Consider the following 17,297-nt stretch of genomic DNA (forward strand, 5'->3'; position numbering starts at 1 on the left):
GCCACCGCGACTTCCTCTTCTCCGGCGCCCCCCTCCGAGATCTGGCCGCGTCGACCACAACTCCGGCCGGCGAGCTTTGGGAAGCGCGCCGCTACAGTGCCGGTCGATCTGAGATCCAGATCCAGTCTTCCCCTTGGTTGACTTTTTCATCCCCGAACCCTAAATATTTGCAAACTTTGGCATGTCATAACTCTCTCATCGTAGATCCGATTTGTGCGTGTAGAATATCAAAATGTTCGTCTCGACGAGTACATCATTTCATCTCATCGCTTCATTTTCATTTGAGCTCATCTTGATGTCCGAAATGCTGTTGGAAGAGGGCTATGTGATGAATTTGTCAGATCTGTTTCATCAAATGACATTTTGTCATTTTTGCCATGATTAATGTGTGCGTGATATGATCCTGAGCTCTACATGTGTTTTGTTATATGCCATGCCATATTACAGGGGTGCTTGTCGTGTATTTTTGTGATATTTGTGGTGACTAGCACAAGCTTGCAAAGTATCGTAATCGGTAATGTTGATTTCAGGGACTTAGAATTTCACTAAGTCCTTGTCCTGATTTTGTTGTTATGCCATATGTTCATGTTGTTTCCTAGTGATCCGTGCCTCTTTTGAGGATGATCAGTAAGGATGTTTTGTTAACATTGTGGTGCTCTATCCATCCATGTCTTTGTTTGAATTTATGGAGCACCCTAGTTTGAGTCAATCGAGCTCTACTTTTGCTATAAAATGATCCTGGCAGATTGTTGACATGTTTAGCGATTTTGCCGAGGATGTTACTATTGATCCGTGCATGCTATATTGTTGTTCTTGCCATGTCTAGCTCCTATGCCATGTCTTCTTGATGGGTGCATGTTTAGTTTGTCATGCCATGCTCTGTAGTGAGTGCATCGAGCTCGTAAACATGCCTACTCGTTAACTGTTTTGCATGCTCCAGTTTTTCACTAAGTCTGAATCTGTTTATGTTTTTGCCATGTTCACATGCTTGCAATTGTATTTTTTGATCCCTTTTGGCTCAAGGTCACTAAGGAACTTTTGTTAAGTGCTTTGAGTAGTTTCATGCCATGCCTTGATTTGCCATGTTAAGTTCATGTAGCATGCAGTTTTCATGCTCTAAAGTGTGCTTCCTGATGATAAATTCCAGACTTGTGTTAATTTCACCAAGTCTGAAACCTGTTTTCATTTGCACTTTTGCCATGCTTGTTTGAATCTGTTAATGGATGAATTAGCCGTAGCTCAGTGTTCATCTTTTGTCAAGTATCATGAGTGGATCCCTGCCATGCATTTTGTTGCCATGTTTGGGTGCTGTAGCATATTTATCTTGATGCATTTAGTTGGTCACTTGCTGATTATCGCAGACCGGTGCCATATTTGTTTTGCTTGCCATTTCCAAACCGTGCATCCGATTCCGGTGATCTTTATATCGATTTCAACCGAAATCACCTCACCTTTCCAGTGGCACTCTTAAATTTCCAAGTTGAGGCCAGGTTCAATCATTCCTTGTCAAATCTTGCATATGCATCACATATCGCATCCCGCATATCATACCATATTTGCATCATATTGCTTGAGCATTGCACGTGGTTGATTGTGTTCCGTTTGCTTGTTGTTCTTGTTTGGGTAGAGCCGGGAGACGAGTTCGTGAGCGAGGAGCCCGTTGAGTTCGCTTACGAGGATCAAGTCAACTCTGACAACTTTGCAGGCAAGATGATCATACCCTCGAAATCACTTCTATCTTTGCTTGCTAGATGCTCGCTCTTTTGCTATGCCTATGCTACGATACCTACCACTTGCTTATCATGCCTCCCAAATTGCCATGTCAAACCTCTAACCCACCATGTCCTAGCAAACCGTCTAGTTGCAGGTGAAGATTGGAGAGCGTTCCTTGTTGGAACATTGTTTATTGTTGGGATATCACTATATTATCTTGTTATCTTAATGCACCTATACACTTGGTAAAGGATGGAAGGCTCGGCCTTATGCCTAGTGTTTTGTTCCACTCTTGCCGCCCTAGTTTCCGTCATATCGGTGTTATGTTTCCGGATTTTGCGTTCCTTACGCGGTTGGGTTATAATGGGAACCCCTTGACAGTTCGCCTTGAATAAAACTCTTCCAGCAATGCCCAACATTGGTTTTACCATTCGCCACCTAGCCTTTTTCCCTTGGGTTTCGCGGACTCAAGGGTCATCTTTATTTTAACCCCCCGGGCCAGTGCTTCTCTAAGTGTTGGTCCAACTGAGCGATGTCCGGGGCTACCAGGGGCAACTCTGGGCTGGCCTACCCGACGTCTTGCTCATCCGGTGTGCCTTGAGAACGAGATATGTGCAGCTCCTATCGGGATTTGTCAGCACATCTGGGTGGTGTTGCTGGTTTAGTTTTACCATTGTCGAGGATGTCTTGTAACCGGAATGCCGAGTCTGATCGGAATGTCTCGGGAGAAGGAATATCCTTCGTTGACCGTGAGAGCTTGTGATGGGCTAAGTTGGGACTCCCCTGCAGGGATTTGAACTTTCGAAAGCCGTGCCCGCGGTTATGGGCAGATGGGAATTTGTTAATGTCCGGTTGTAGATAACTTGAAACTTAACTTAATTAAAATGAATCAACCGCGTGTGTAACCGTGATGGTCTCTTCTCGGCGGAGTCCGGGAAGTGAACACGGTGTTGGAGTAATGTTTGGCGTAGGTTGTTCTAGGATCATTTCTTGATCATAGTTGTTCGTCCGTGCTTTTGCCTTCTCTTCTCGCTCTCTTTTGCAGATGTTAGCCACCATATATGCTAGTCGCTTGCTGCAGCTCCACATCATACCTTTGCCTTACCTATAAGCTGAAATAGTCTTGATCGCGAGGGTGCGAGATTGCTGAGTCCCCGTGACTCACAGATTACTTCCAAACCAGATGCAGGGACCGATGATACCGTTCCAGATGACATGACCGAGATCAAGTGGGAGTTCGATGAAGACTCTCGTCGTTACTATGTGTCTTTCCCAGATGATCAGTAGTGGTGCCCAGTTGGGGCGATCGGAGACTTTGTCGCATGTGGGGGTTGATCTTTATTTTGATACCGTAGTCGGACCATGAGTGTATTGGATGATTGTAATGTTATTCATGTATTTGTGTGACATGGCGAGTGTAAGCCAACTATGTATCTTTTCCCCTTTTATCTATTTACATGGGTTGTTGTGAAGATTACCTTACTTGCGACACTGCTTTCAATGCGGTTATGCCTCTAAGTCATGCTTCGACACGTAGGAGATATAGCCGCATCGAGGGCGTTACAACCACCGTGCGCACCGCGGCGTCAGCCTCGTCGGCCCCCGCGTGGAGCGCCCCGAGCTACTACTTGATAGTGATGCGGGCATGGGCAACAGAGAGCAGCGGTGGTGGAGTAGCTCCATGGGCGAACAGAGCACTGGGCGCAGGGGATGGGAAGCCAACCTTTGGGCGCATGGGATGGCCGCGACGACAAGCGAGGGTAGGAGGTGGGGCGAATCAGAGCGGGGCCACGACGGCGAGCGCTAGCAGCGGCCACAGGAAGACGGGGAGGGCGGGCCACGACGACGCGAATTTGACCTAGCCGGTCATAGCTATCTCCCTTGGCCAGCAGCCACACCTCGCCGGTGGCCTCCGCACTAGTCCCACCGCCTCCATGCACTGAAAGTGTTTGTTGAAATGCCAAAAGAAGAGAGGAAGAGGAAGAAGAAGATTGATGTGGGTCCCACTTGTCATAACAGTCAACTTAACGGTAAAAAATAAACGGCGTTGACTTTCCCGCCACGTCATCCCTGACAGACGGGCCCCGCATGTCATAAACACGTTTAAATCTTCTAAACGGGCCATTTTTCGAAAATGGTGGTTTTTAGTCACGAGATTTCAATTTTGGGGTAGTTATCAGTCACTTTTTTAAAAGTGGTAGTTCCGTGGGACGCGAACCCCAAATGTGGTAGTTTTTTGTCAAACACTCTCTAGGATGTCACTGCCGCGCGTACCACGACAACACAACACTTTAAGGTTCGTGCAAACTTCTAAGTGAGGTGTATCAAAGTAAAACTCTCATAGAATAGGAATCATAGGAAGTGAGATGACATGTATCTCAATTTTTATAAGAAAAATACCTTTTAATGCATAGGCTAAATTCTTTTTTATCTGTTTTCTTTCATTTGAAATGTGTAGGCTTGGTTTCTATCCTAATTAGGAATAGTAACCCATTCTTATAAATTGAAGGGCTAAAAAGAAGTTTTTTTCCAAAATCTTATCCCATAAAATTCCTACAACTTCCCGTTCCAGAAAAGCGCCGAGAAAGGATCAATTTCCCGCGGGAGTGGGACGCCCTGCGGTTTGGGTACCTGTTCCCGGATCTGGCTTGCCTGCTCTTTTTCCATGCTCCTATCCGTGCTCTCATTTTATCCTACGGCTGTCTTTTTTTCTTTTCTCTTTCTAATCTAATCATCTTGCATCTGATTTTAAGAAAATGAGACTGGGCTTTATTTTGTTTCAATTAAATCAAGCCACGTATGCGAAAGCACGGATGGACGCACACGCGGAGAGCAGGCAAGTCTCGTCCACTGTACAGGCCGAAGTCGTGACCATCTTGCCCCCACATCCAGCGCCCGCCCGGTGCAGTTCTTCGCCGATAAACGGATCTAGGCGTGTGAGGGAGGGGGAGGGATACTCGGAGGTTAATCGGAGGCGACGGATGGGCAGCCGCCGGTCGGGCGCCGACGCAGCCGAGACCCCTCGCCGCGCCTTGGCCATGCTCTCATCCAAAGCCGTCGCGTGGCGCCGCATCATCGTCGTATGCAACGGAGAGCCGCCGCGCTGATTCGTCCCCGGCGGCTCGTCGTTCTGCATCATCGCCACCTGTGATGTTTCCGAAGAGGCGGGGAAACAAAAAGCAGTTCTTCCTCGAGCTGCAAACGGAAATCGTTCCGTCCCCTCGAGGCTTGTCCGAGTCTCTCTCGTTTTCGTTCTCCGGGTTGCAGCCGGAGGCGGAAATCGATCAGTTGTATATATACGCCCGAGCGGTCACCACTCACCACCGAACCCGTAAGATTCAGTGGAGAGCAGCCACGACGCCGACCGCCCCACTCCCGGCTATTTTTCTCTGCCCTCTTCTTGGCTAATCCGCACAATGGTGGTGAGTTCCTTCTTGTCCCATATCTCTAGATCCGTTTCCTTTCGTCAGTGATGCCGCAGGAAAAGTTGCATTTTTCAGACTAAGAAGCTATTACTAGCATCTCTGAGGACGTTTCGAATTTGCGTCTTTGAGACTGTTGAAATTGCAGCTTTCATACTTCAATACAGAATCAACTCTGATTTGTTTCTACTCTAAATGCAGAGTGACAGTTGTCCGAAGCAGGAAGACAATGGAGATGACAGGCTCAGCAACTTGCCTGAACACATTTTGCTTACCATCATTGATCGACTTGATATCCGCGAGGCCGCAAGAACCAGTGTCCTCTCTGGGCGGTGGCGGCACCTCCCTGCTATGCTCTCTCGACTTGTGATAAATGTTTGGGACTTCTTAGACGCGTTCAATTGCAACAATGCTGAAATTGTTCGGGGCAACGAAGCTGTGGTTAAAGTGACAAAGAGCATCCTGGCACGCAGAGATTTAAGCCGAAATACCATCCAGTTTCTGTGCATGACGTTCTTCTTGAGAGAAGATGATCCAATATCCATTGGGCATGCTGTTGCTTACGCCATGGCAACCCAGAAGGTTCAGATAGCTGAGTTCACAATTTTGACGGAGAGAGATAATATATTTTGCGACGATGATGATCTGGTCATCTACGGGCGACAACTCATGCTGTTCTTTGATGCATGTCCAAATGCATTTGGTGGTCTCACACGCCTTAACCTAGAGAATATGAGATTTGGTGAATCAGACATCCCTAACGTCCTCAACACTTGCAAACGTTTGAATCATCTACGACTGTTCCATTGTGACTCAGGAAGTTGGACCGTGCTGCAAGTTGAGCACACGCAACTCAGTGAGCTCGCTATTGTTAATTGTTCATTTGAAAGAGTTGAGCTCAACTCACTTCCGAAACTCACACGCATCGTCTTTGAGGGTTGGATCTCTTTTGAAGATCCACTATCTTTTGGTTATGTCCCGTTGCTTGATACTGTAAGCCTCACAAATGTCAGTCTTAGTTGGCACAAGATGATCAAGTTAAGCAAGTTTCTTAGGCGTACTCCATCTGTGAGACGCTTGAAGCTGGGATTTAATTCTGAAAAGGTATGTCAAAAATGCTTTTTTTCCCTAGCTCTGGTCACACTTCTTATTTGCTCAGCTCATCATGTTTTCGTTTGTAGCAGATTTGGGTTCAACCAGAATGTCTGACGGAAAGGCTGGCATATGTGTTCCACCAATTAAGGTTTGTGAATCTAAGTAATATGCCTGAGGGGTATGATCTCACCTGGACATTGTTCATACTTAAAGCCGCGCCGAACCTGAAGGAGCTGTACATGAGTGTATGTTCTTACCTAAATCTTGCTCTCTTCTATCTACCGAATTTTGAAGTTTGCCATTATTCACATTGAATACGAATGGCTGTGAGTCACTTAAAATGTTTCTGTTTACCTATCTTCCTATGGTATACAGGTATGGGATCATCTGTGTGAAATGAAAACAGATGCAAAGGAGAGGAAGTCACTCTCGTACAGTGAGAATAAGGGTGCAGAATGGGAACCATCTGCAACTGCTTTCCATCATCAGAGTCTGGTCACGCTCGCCATCTTCGGGTTCCGAGCTCGAGACTACATGATGAACTATGTCAGGCGTGTCGTGGAAACAGCCGTCAATCTAAAGGACGTGTTCTTGTATGATCGGTTGACGTGTGACAAGTGCCGCAGCATCCCGTCGCGGTTTCCGCCTAAGTGGAAGCAGGACTGTGTGGAGAAGTTTATCACAAATGGGATCAAGTCGTCTGCCATAATGCAATTCCAGACCATCGGCTATTTAAGGCCTGATCATGTTGATAAGCTGTGGTTCCTGTAGTGTTTTCAGGTTAGTTTATGCTGCAGTTCCATTCTTTGCCTGAAAAGATAGCTGAACACTTTTGTGTTGTCAGTACTTGTCAAGGTTTTGCATGAAAAGAGCTTCTTACGGGCATGGGATCATTTGTGTAAAATGGAAACAGATACAAAGGAGAGGAATTCACTCTCGTATAGCGAGGATAAAGGTGCACAGTGGAAATCATCTGCAACTGTTTCCAGCATCACAGTCTGGCCACGCTCGTCATCTTCGGGTTTCAAGCTCGAGACTACATGATGAACTACATCAAGCGTGCCATGCAAATATCGGTCAATCTAGAGGATGTGTTCTTGTATGATCGGTTGACATGTGACAAGTGCTATGGCAAGCTTCCGTCGCAGTTTCCGCCTAAGTGGCAGCAGGGCTGTGTGAAGAAGCTAAATCACCAAGAGGATCAACTCGTCGGACATAATTCACTTCCATACAGCCGCTAATTCAAGGGATGATCATCTTGACAAAATGTGGTTCCTGTAGTGTTTTCAGGTTAGTTTGTGTTGCAATTCCTTTCTTCGCCTGAAACGTTAGCTGAATTGTGTTGTCAGTACTTTTTTCCAACCGGGCTCACACACCTTTCCATTAATTGCTCAACGAAAATATTCAGTACGCAAATCTTAGCTACAACTGAACCAACAGAAAAGGGGGCGGGAAAGTGGAGAAGCGAGCTGGGGCATTAACAGGAAACCCGCTGCAGGTGCTCGCTGTCGAAACACTTACCACAGGGCAAAGACCTATTAACACCACCAACTACGAGCAGTAGCACAGGCTGGGATCTCAGATCACAAAAATCTTGCAAAGACTATCTCAGCAGGCATATAGAACCAGAGCATAGCAATCATCTTTCATCCACGCTGAACACGAGCAGCATCTTCAATCATGAGCCTGCCCCGAGAAGCAGAATGATCGGCCAGAGACGAGGCCACCTGAATCACCCTCTGCACTCCAGCTTGAAATGTGGCTCTATCCTCCATCTTCAGAAGCCCTGCCCAATACATCATCAAGGAAGAAGCAGTGAAAACAGCTTTCAAGGGAGTAGGCACAACATAGGACACAATCATAGGAGCTTGTTGAACGGGCAGCTGCAACGTTTCATCTTGAGCAAGCCATTTTGGCGTAGATGCCTTGTTAGACTATTTATCTCTTCAGATTAAGAGACTTGAATCTGAGGGTTTGCAATCCGAGTTTAAGCATCAATAGTGCACCTTGTTGCTTCCCACAAAACATTTCCTCCCCTATTCATTTTTCTGTGAGGAAACAACAATATCACTGTCTTTCTGTGGATCCTAAGTCCTAACGCTTAAGTCCATTTGGATGGTAATTTGTTTATTTAGGGTGCTTAATTATTATTTTGAGGGTGGTGGATGCTAATTTGTGAGCACAGTAATAGTAAAACATGTCCTTTCACTGCATATCTTCTGCGTGTTCTCAGAAAAGCTATATGTATCTTACTAAATGATATTTGTGTTGCATGAATAGAGAAAAAGTAACTTTCTTTTAATGCCACTTAGCAAGTCAAGTAAATAAGGAGTGCCAAAGTAAGGGACTGCAGATTATTGGCCAATGGAGCCCAATTTTTTTAAGAAAATTATAATGAAAATCAAAATTTAAAGTTTCAAACAATTCTAGAAAAACACAAGTACACCCAGATATGTATACTCATGGTTGTAAATTTTCATGATGAAATATATTATGATGTGAGCCATACATAGAAAATCATAGACTTTTATAGTGAATAATACATGTGCTAAACAAATTCATGATTTTGTTTTTTTGCAGCTCACATTTGGACGTATATATTCATCATGAAGTACATGCTAGAATTTAAAAAGTGAATAATACATTTGCTACTTTTCCAGATTTTCCTGAAACATTAAGATTTAATTACAGTATTAAAATTTAAAAAGTGGGGATCCATAGGGCCTGATCTTCAATAGTAATATCCGATAAGAAAAGTACGTATGTGCACATTTCATATTCAGTACTGTAGCAAATTAACCCACATCAACCTGGTGCAAAAGGTTGGGAGAATTTCCCGGAAGAAGGTGTTGGACTGTTGGTAACGAGCTACTCCTCCGTGGAAGAAGGTGTTTCCACGGAGGGAGTATGTAGTCTCCGAAAAAAAAATTTGCTAGTATGTAGTACAGCTAGCTCGCTCTCAGTAAGCGCATTACCTGCACATGCAGCATGCAGGAGAGAACACGGCAGCGTTGTCGGAACGGCACGGGAGTATTAACCTGCTTACCAGGCCAACGCTGTTCGCATGCATGTGTAGCTCCAGTCTACCTTCCCATCGCATCCATACAATGTACTACGTGGAAACACCAGATTTGAACTAAATGCTCAGAAAGAACATGTCCTCTCACAGACTCCTGTTTTGCAACTAAAATTCAGCCACATAAATCACCTGCGACACCAAATAAAAACTTGAACTACGTAGGAACCAGTGCCTCTGCCACAAATGTACATTACGCATTGATAAATGCCACAAATATGCTAATTTGTAGTGAGTTCTGAACTGTAGGATGAGAAAGATATAGGATGGTTGACTCGACGACGACTGAAGATGTCTGTTCTTTGGACCGGAAATCTGTGCACTTATTCTTCTTGAGCCAAGTCACAGCCCTTTCTAACACGGCATATGGTTTATTCAAAAGGTTGGTGCTAGCTTTTCGCCTTTTCCTTGAGTGCTATTGGATCATTGATGATAGGGGAGCGAGTGGACCTGCGTTCATCTGCTTCCTGGAATGCAGTCTCCTGGTTATATATATATATATATATATATATATATATATATATATATATATATATATATATACGGGCCTAAATACCTAGTTCGTGGAGGCAAAACAAGCGTGCAGTTCATCTAGTTTGGCGATGGCATCCCAACTCAAAAATCTTCTGTTTGTCTCGGCTACTTCTCCTCTCCTGCTGTTGCTGCTATGCATGGCCAGTGCAATCAGCCCTGAAGGAGAAGCGCTCCTCCGATGGAAATCCACTTTGCTCAACTCCACCTCTCTGTCCTCATGGTCGCATGCCAATCCGACCTGCTATTGGCACGGCGTCACCTGTGATGCAGCCGGTCATGTTACTCTGCTCCGTCTTCCTGCATGCGACCTCAAAGGTACACTAGATGCCTTATACTCTCCTGCATTCCAGAACCTCACAGGGATTGATCTCTACTACAATAACATTTTCGGTGTCATCCCGGTAAATATCTCTTTGTTTCTCACCCTCACAAGTCTGGATTTGAGCTGGAATAATCTTGTTGGTGACATCCCCTACCAGCTCAGCAATCTCCCAAAGATTGCTGAGTTAGATTTGGGAAATAACCACTTGACCAACCCAGACCATACCAAGTTCTCGCCTATGCCCACTTTGTCGCTATTATCTCTAAATAGCATCAACCTACATGGCACCTTTCCACAGTTCATCCTCAACCGTACCAACGTTTGGTTGGTACAACTTGACCTATCAAGTAACTCCTTCACGGGTTCGATACCGACGACCCTGCCAGATATAGCACCAAATTTAAGGCTCATTGATCTATCCTCCAACATGTTCTTCGGGTGCATACCACAGTCGCTCTCCAAACTTGCAAGGATTGAAAGCCTCTATCTCCAGGAGAACAATCTTACTGGAGGAATCCCAAAGGGGCTCAGTAACCTAACTAATCTGGGAAACATGGACCTGTCAAGGAACATACTCTCTGGAGAGTTGCCACCGTCTTTTTCTAGGATGAATAAAATGCAAACGTTTCAAGTGGCGAACAACCACCATCTCAGCGGCAGCATCCCATTGGAGTGGTTCTCAAACTGGACCTTGCTCCGTACTTTTGATGTGGCAAACAACGACTTGGTCGGGAGCATCCCACCGGAGATCACTAGGTGGGAGGTAATAGACACACTGGTACTCCGAGGCAACTGCCTCATCGGAAAGGTCCGTGCAGAGCTAGGATATCTCCCCAACCTTTATGCACTGGACCTATCCAGTAATAACCTTACTGGTACAATACCATTGGAGTTTGGTAATTTGTCTTATTTACAAATCCTTGACCTCAGCAACAACCTCTTGGAGGGAGAGATTCCAGGAATCTTGTCCCTCCTTCCTCTCACTGATATACTCCTGTCTGGAAACAAGTTCACGGGCATTGCCGACAATAATTTTTGTGAGCTACCTAATCTAAAACTATTGGACTTGTCGAAGAATCTCATATCTGGAGCGGTCCCTGGTTGTTTTTGGAACATACCTTCTGTTACATACATGGATTTGTCAAGCAATGCCTTTGCTGAAGAAGTTACAGCCTCGACGGTTGACTTTTCTCAACTAGATTCAGTAGATCTATCAAACAACAACCTGACAGGCTGCTTTCCATCTGTTCTGAAGAACTTAGAACTCCTGGAATTTTTGGATCTTGGAGGCAATATGTTTTCAGGCAAAATTCCTTCATGGATAGGAGCTAGCCTCTCTATGCTAAGAATTCTCCGGCTGCGGTCAAATATGTTTCATGGAAGTATTCCTTGCGAGGTATCACAACTCTCTGATCTCCAGTTGCTTGACCTTGCTGACAACAATCTTACAGGTCACATACCTGTAAGTTTTGCTAACTTTAATTACACAATCATGACAAAGCCAGAACTGGAACATAACAGCGGGCCCATGGTGATGGTTGACAGCTTTCTGCCTCACTACAGTGACCAGGTTGACATAATCTGGAAGGGGCGTGATTATAATTACAGTAGAAAAATTATGCTTATGACTGGTATTGATCTATCAAGCAACTACCTTTCTGGCGAGATCCCTGCAGAATTGTTGAATCTTGGAGCCATTCGGTTCCTGAACCTGTCAAGAAATAATTTATCTGGTGCTATCCCAAGTAACATTGGTAATTTAAAAGATGTGGAGTCTCTTGACCTCTCATGGAACAAGCTCTCAGGTCCTATTCCTCCAAGCATATCACACCTGATGTTCCTCAGCTCTCTTAATCTCTCCAACAACCTTCTTCAAGGAGAGATACCTTCAGGAAATCAGCTACAAACACTGGATGACCCCTCCATCTATAGCAACAACCTGGGACTATGTGGTGTCCCCCTGAGCATTCCATGTAAAAATGGTTCGAGTTCTACAACAGCACTGGATGGGGCAAAGGAAGGCCACCATCAACTTGAAACCCTGTGGCTGTACTACTCAGTGATTGCTGGAACTGTCTTTGGTTTCTGGATATGGTTTGGAACATTGTTTTTCTGGAGCATCTGGAGGTTTACGTTCTTCAGTTGCATCGATGCCATGCAGCAGAAGTTTATGCTGAAGATGAAGCGTACCTGACAGCATGGCACTTTGTGTCCCACTATGTTGCTTTCTTGAAGTTTTCTGTTGTTTACTTTATGCAGTGGAAGTGGATGCAGATGTATTCCCTCCGTAAAGAAATATAAGAGCGTTTAGATCATTACCAACAGACAGTATTTCTTCATGCGAGCATGGGACAGAATTGAATTATAATTTGTTACAGTATATGTGAGAGATCAATTTTGTACATATTTGTATTAGGCTTTTTTTTCGAAACGTAATTTGTATCAGGCTTTGATTCTCTGAAATATGTGAGTTACAGTTATGTATGTTTCATGGTTGCGGTCAGTATTTTTTTCGAGCTTTGCTTAGGCGTATTTGTATAGTCGGTCATGAGCTCAACACCATCCTCCTCTCCGGCAGCCAGACCATCGTTCTCTCCTATGAGGCTGTGACCACATGTGCCGGAGGCCTGCCGGAGATGACCTCCTCATCGCCCTCAAGCTGCGATCAAGTCGGAGGATCCTAAGGAGGGGGAGTAGATGTGTTTGTTTTTCATCCCTTTCTGCAGATTTTGTGTTTGGTTTTCAAAAATAAATTTATAAGTTAATGGTCAGTTGACAATCTGAAGGTTGCTACAAGATGCCGTCAGTAGGGAAGCGAGCAAGCCTGTTGTTGCATCTGGCACGACGCACGAGTTCGTGTATTTGTCATCCCCCTCTAGATACAGTTGGCTACCCGTGCTAGTGAAATAAGCGTCTGAATTATATGCATATAATTGGATGATTTAGGTACAGAAGCTCACAGCCACATAATTGCTTGAACTGAACCAAAGATGGGTTATGCTATTTATTTTTATCTCATTGTAGACTTTTGAAGGTTCCATGTGGGCAAGAATTGGCATTCAATCCTAGACATGGACTGGCTGATTGGAGCGTTGGACTTTAGCAATGCAGCTGGTTGGCTTTGTGTTAGCAGACGGTTACAACCACATACATACTCTGAGCAGTCTCAGTCATCAGCCATGACTTTACCTGCAATCACACCCCTGTGGGGCTAGGAATTGGGATAGCCAAGAGTGTTGCCTCTCATTACTGATAGGTTTGATATTTTCCTCACATGGTAACCCCAAATCTGATTTCTTTATGAACATATACCCCGCCCAGTGACTGCGACGACGCTGAAATATATTCACTTTTTCCCATATAATAACTTTGGTCCATGTGCAGCTACTTCTAAAGGCAATGCATACAACATTCTGTCCGCTGCAATGGCGCTGCTGAAATTCTTCCATATTTCCGTTTTCCTGCTCGTATGCACGGCCAAGGCGACCAACCCGGAAGCAGAAGCACTACTTCGATGGAAGTCCACTTTGATTGGTGCCAACTTGCTGTCCTCTTGGTCGATTACCAACTCTACATGCTCTTGGTTCAGCGTCACCTGTGATGCCGCCGGACATGTTACCGAGCTCCACCTTCCCGACGCGGGGCTCCATGGTACGCTTCATGCCTTCTACTCTGCAGCGTTCCAGAACCTCACTCTGCTAGATCTTTACAACAACAACCTTGTTGGCGTCGTCCCAGCCAATATCTCCATGTTGATGTCCCTTGATGTTCTGGACTTGAGCTATAATAATCTTGCTGGTGCCATTCCCTACCAACTTAGTAAGCTTCCAGTGATTGTTGAGTTAGATTTGGGAAATAACCACTTGACCAACCCGGAATATGCCAAGTTTTCACCTATGTCCACTTTGAAGTTGCTATCTCTAGCTAATAATGACCTCAATGGTACCTTCCCACAATTCATCCTCAACTGCTCTAGTCCTAGTATGAGGTCTCTAGATTTATCGGGTAACGCCTTCTCAGGGCCGTTACCAGATTCACTGCCTGAGATGGTTCCAAGATTGTGGTATCTGAATTTATCCTCTAATGGATTCTCTGGTTCCATCCCTCGCTCACTCTCAAGGCTCCAAAAGCTCAAGTGGCTATATCTCAACTCAAATAATCTCACAGGAGGAATCCCTAAGGAGCTTGGGATGATAACAGGATTGAGAATACTTTCGCTGTACAACAACTCACTTGGTGGGTCGATCCCAACCTCACTTGGGGAGCTTCAGTTGCTACAGCGGCTTAACATTGGAAACACTGATTTGATTTCTAGTCTTCCGCCCGAGCTGGGGAATCTTACCAGTCTTGAACACATGGTACTGGAAGGGAATCATTTGTTTGGAAGCGTGCCGCCATCTTATGGCAGACTGCGGAATTTGCACTATTTTGACATAGGGAACAACAGAATCAATGGTACCATTCCACAAGAGATTTCTACAAACTGGACCAAGATGAAGGTTTTTGATGTATCCAACAACTGGTTGACCGGAAGCATCCTCCCACAGATCAGCAAGTGGAAGGACCTTGTTTTTCTCGCCCTGTACAACAACAATTTTATTGGCTCGATCCCAGTGGAGATGGGAAGCATGCGGAACTTGCAGCTATTGTCCTTGTACAAGAATCACATAACTGGAACAATACCGCCAGATATCGGTAATGCGACATCTTTGAAATTCCTTGACATCAGCTTCAACCATCTTGAGGGCGAGCTTACTGCAGCCATCACGTTGTTGGTAAATCTTGTTGTCCTTGACTTGTCTAGCAACAAGTTTACAGGTATCATTCCTAATCTTGATAGCAGGAAGTTGGCAGTTCTTAAGGTGGCTGGGAATAGCAGCTTCTTGTCAGAACCATTGTCTGCCTTTTGTCAACTAAAACATTTGCGACTCTTGGGTCTATCAAATAATAAGTTAATTGGACAGTTTCCTGGTTGCTTGTGGAACTTGAAAGATTTACAATCCTTGGATTTGTCAAGCAATGCTTTTTCTGGAGAAGTTCCAACCTCAACTTACTACAATACTTCACTAAGATTGCTGCAGTTGTCGAACAACAAGTTCACAGGTTGCTTTCCAGCAGTGATGAAGAACTTCAAAAGCCTTGTTATTTTAGATCTCGGGAACAATGAGATTTCTGGTGCAATTCCTCCGTGGATAGGGGAAAGCAATCATCTGCTGAGGATCCTTAGACTGCGATCAAATATGTTCTATGGAAGTATTCCTTGGCAGCTATCACAGCTCTCCCATCTGCAATTACTTGATCTGGCTGAAAATAAATTCGTAGGGACCATACCAGGAAGTTTTGCATATTTTCCTTCAATGAGACAGTCAGACATGTTGCAGCCGGTTCTAACAATCAACATACGATCTACCACCTTTGGATATTTTTACAATGGCAGCACGGACATAGTTTGGAAGGGACGGGAGCATACATTTAAGGGAAGAGATGCATTTGTGACTGGTATTGATCTCTCCAGCAATTCTCTATCTGGTGAAATCCCTTTAGAGTTGACAAATCTTAGAGGCATCCAGTTTCTAAATATGTCAAGAAATCATCTATCTGGTGGTATCCCGAAGGATATTGGCAATCTGAAGTTGTTAGAATCCCTTGACATCTCGTGGAACAAACTATCAGGCCCTATTCCTCCTAGCATATCGAACTTGATATTCCTCAGCTCTCTTAATCTCTCAAACAACCTTCTATCCGGGGAGATACCTACAGGCAATCAACTCCAAACATTGGATGATCCGTCAATTTATAGCAACAACATGGGACTTTGTGGCTCTCTGTTGAACATTTCATGTAAAAATGACTCGGATAGGGGAATGGAACAACATGAAGAACTTGAAACCATTTGGATGTACTACTCAGTGATTGCTGGAACGGTTTTTGGTTTGTGGTTATGGTTTGGTACGTTATTTCTTTGGAAGCTGTGGCGATGTGCTTTCTTGAGTTGCATTGATGCCATGCAACAAAAGGTTATGAAGAAGATGATGCATATCTGAAAGTACAGAAAGCTGTCCAAGTATTGAATGTCTTAGTTGACTTGACATATTTTGTTTCAACGTTCAAGGCAAGTATGCCATGTATTGGCATGGGATTTCTGTTATGCAGATTTTTTTTTGAATAAGTTTGTTATACAGCTTTAGTCAGGGGTAACGGTGCATGTCTCACTCATGTTTTTGTAAGCGTCTGTTGTAATAAATCTCATAATATTTGTAAAGCCTATTCTGCTTTGGTCAGTGGTAATGGTGCATGTCTTGCTTATGTTTTCATATGCGTCTGTTGTAGATCTTATAATATTTGTTACCAGTAAGTTCTAGTGGACAGACTTGGCTGTAAGTTGCTAAAAATGTGCATCATTTTTGTTAGCATCGTGTTATGGTTATTTGTGGATTCGGAAAGTGCCATTTTTTAGGGAAGGCAACAGTGTTGTTTTCATTCACTATGAGGAGTCAAAAGAATGCAAGGCTAAGGTGAGTACTATGAACTTCGCACCAAAAGATTGGGTCATTGTGCTCCCCGTTGAGCACGTGCACCGCAGGTCGCCTCACTGACTGGAGATGTGTGAGGGCAGGTGCTCGCCTCGTCGCCGCTGTTGTCATCACCCGCAAGCGTTTGAGCGGTAGACACCATGAGGCCATTAAGGGGCAACAAACATGTGCACAATCCCATGCTTATAGATGAAAAGTCCAGAAGGCAGATTATTTTCATACAGAAAGGCTAAGCAAAATACATGGTAATATTTTTTTGAGTGACTACATAAATAACATCGGCCTTAAATCTCCACCCATGGTCTGTTGTTCATGCAAGTGATAATTACATGACGCATATCATGCCCATATTATGTGACGCAATATGCAAATTCATGGTTCCTAATTACATCCAAAATGCCACGGGATACTCAAGCATCGAGTCATTAACTTCTTGGGGCAAACTATAGTACCGAACCCGCCGGCTATTGCCAGTTCTCAGGTCTCCATTCCTATCATACCTAAGTGAAAAGGTCGTCAATCGCAAAAATCGTTTATGATCTTGCTCCTCGTCCACCTCATCAGCAGAGTACTCATTCATCTCATCAGAATCAGCCGCCTCG

The 17,297-nt window shown here is 44.5% G+C and overlaps 2 protein-coding genes across 6 annotated transcripts; both read left to right on the forward strand.

Annotated features, from left to right (window-relative positions):
* The first annotated feature begins 4,608 nt into the window (after positions 1-4,608).
* Positions 4,609-8,443, forward strand: LOC119315394 (F-box/FBD/LRR-repeat protein At2g04230-like). Of its 5 annotated transcripts, none has more exons than XR_005152761.1 (5): positions 4,609-5,135; positions 5,337-6,239; positions 6,317-6,475; positions 6,606-7,520; positions 7,639-8,443. XR_005152761.1 is itself a non-coding variant. In XM_037590019.1 (5 exons), exons 1-4 carry the CDS (start codon positions 5,130-5,132, stop codon positions 6,999-7,001), a joined length of 1,464 nt encoding a protein of 487 aa, XP_037445916.1. In that variant the 5' UTR covers positions 4,609-5,129; the 3' UTR covers positions 7,002-7,010; positions 7,075-8,443. The 5 variants fall into 5 exon arrangements, 4 of the variants coding, with proteins under 4 accessions (XP_037445916.1, XP_037445917.1, XP_037445915.1 ...); XM_037590019.1 differs by having other exon boundaries at positions 6,606-7,010; positions 7,075-8,443; XM_037590020.1 differs by having other exon boundaries at positions 6,606-7,010; positions 7,144-8,443.
* Positions 8,444-9,887: 1,444 nt separating this feature from the next.
* Positions 9,888-16,443, forward strand: LOC119315735 (LRR receptor-like serine/threonine-protein kinase GSO1). The gene is made up of 3 exons (XM_037590239.1): positions 9,888-12,351; positions 12,422-12,438; positions 13,480-16,443. Exons 1-3 carry the CDS (start codon positions 9,909-9,911, stop codon positions 16,204-16,206), a joined length of 5,187 nt encoding a protein of 1,728 aa, XP_037446136.1. The 5' UTR covers positions 9,888-9,908; the 3' UTR covers positions 16,207-16,443.
* Positions 16,444-17,297: the final 854 nt, after the last annotated feature.

Source organism: Triticum dicoccoides, chromosome 6A (genome assembly GCF_002162155.2).
Source record: "Triticum dicoccoides isolate Atlit2015 ecotype Zavitan chromosome 6A, WEW_v2.0, whole genome shotgun sequence".
Classification (NCBI taxonomy): Eukaryota; Viridiplantae; Streptophyta; class Magnoliopsida; order Poales; family Poaceae; genus Triticum; species Triticum dicoccoides.

Coding starts and splice junctions, on each gene's coding strand:
- LOC119315394 (XM_037590018.1), top strand. Junction 6,240..6,316: donor TGGGATTTAATTCTGAAAAG/GTATGTCAAAAA, acceptor TTTCGTTTGTAG/CAGATTTGGGTTCAACCAGA. Junction 6,476..6,605: donor TGAAGGAGCTGTACATGAGT/GTATGTTCTTAC, acceptor TATGGTATACAG/GTATGGGATCATCTGTGTGA.
- LOC119315735 (XM_037590239.1), top strand. CDS start 9,909: ATGGCATCCCAACTCAAAAATCTTCTGTTTGTCTCGGCTACTTCTCCT.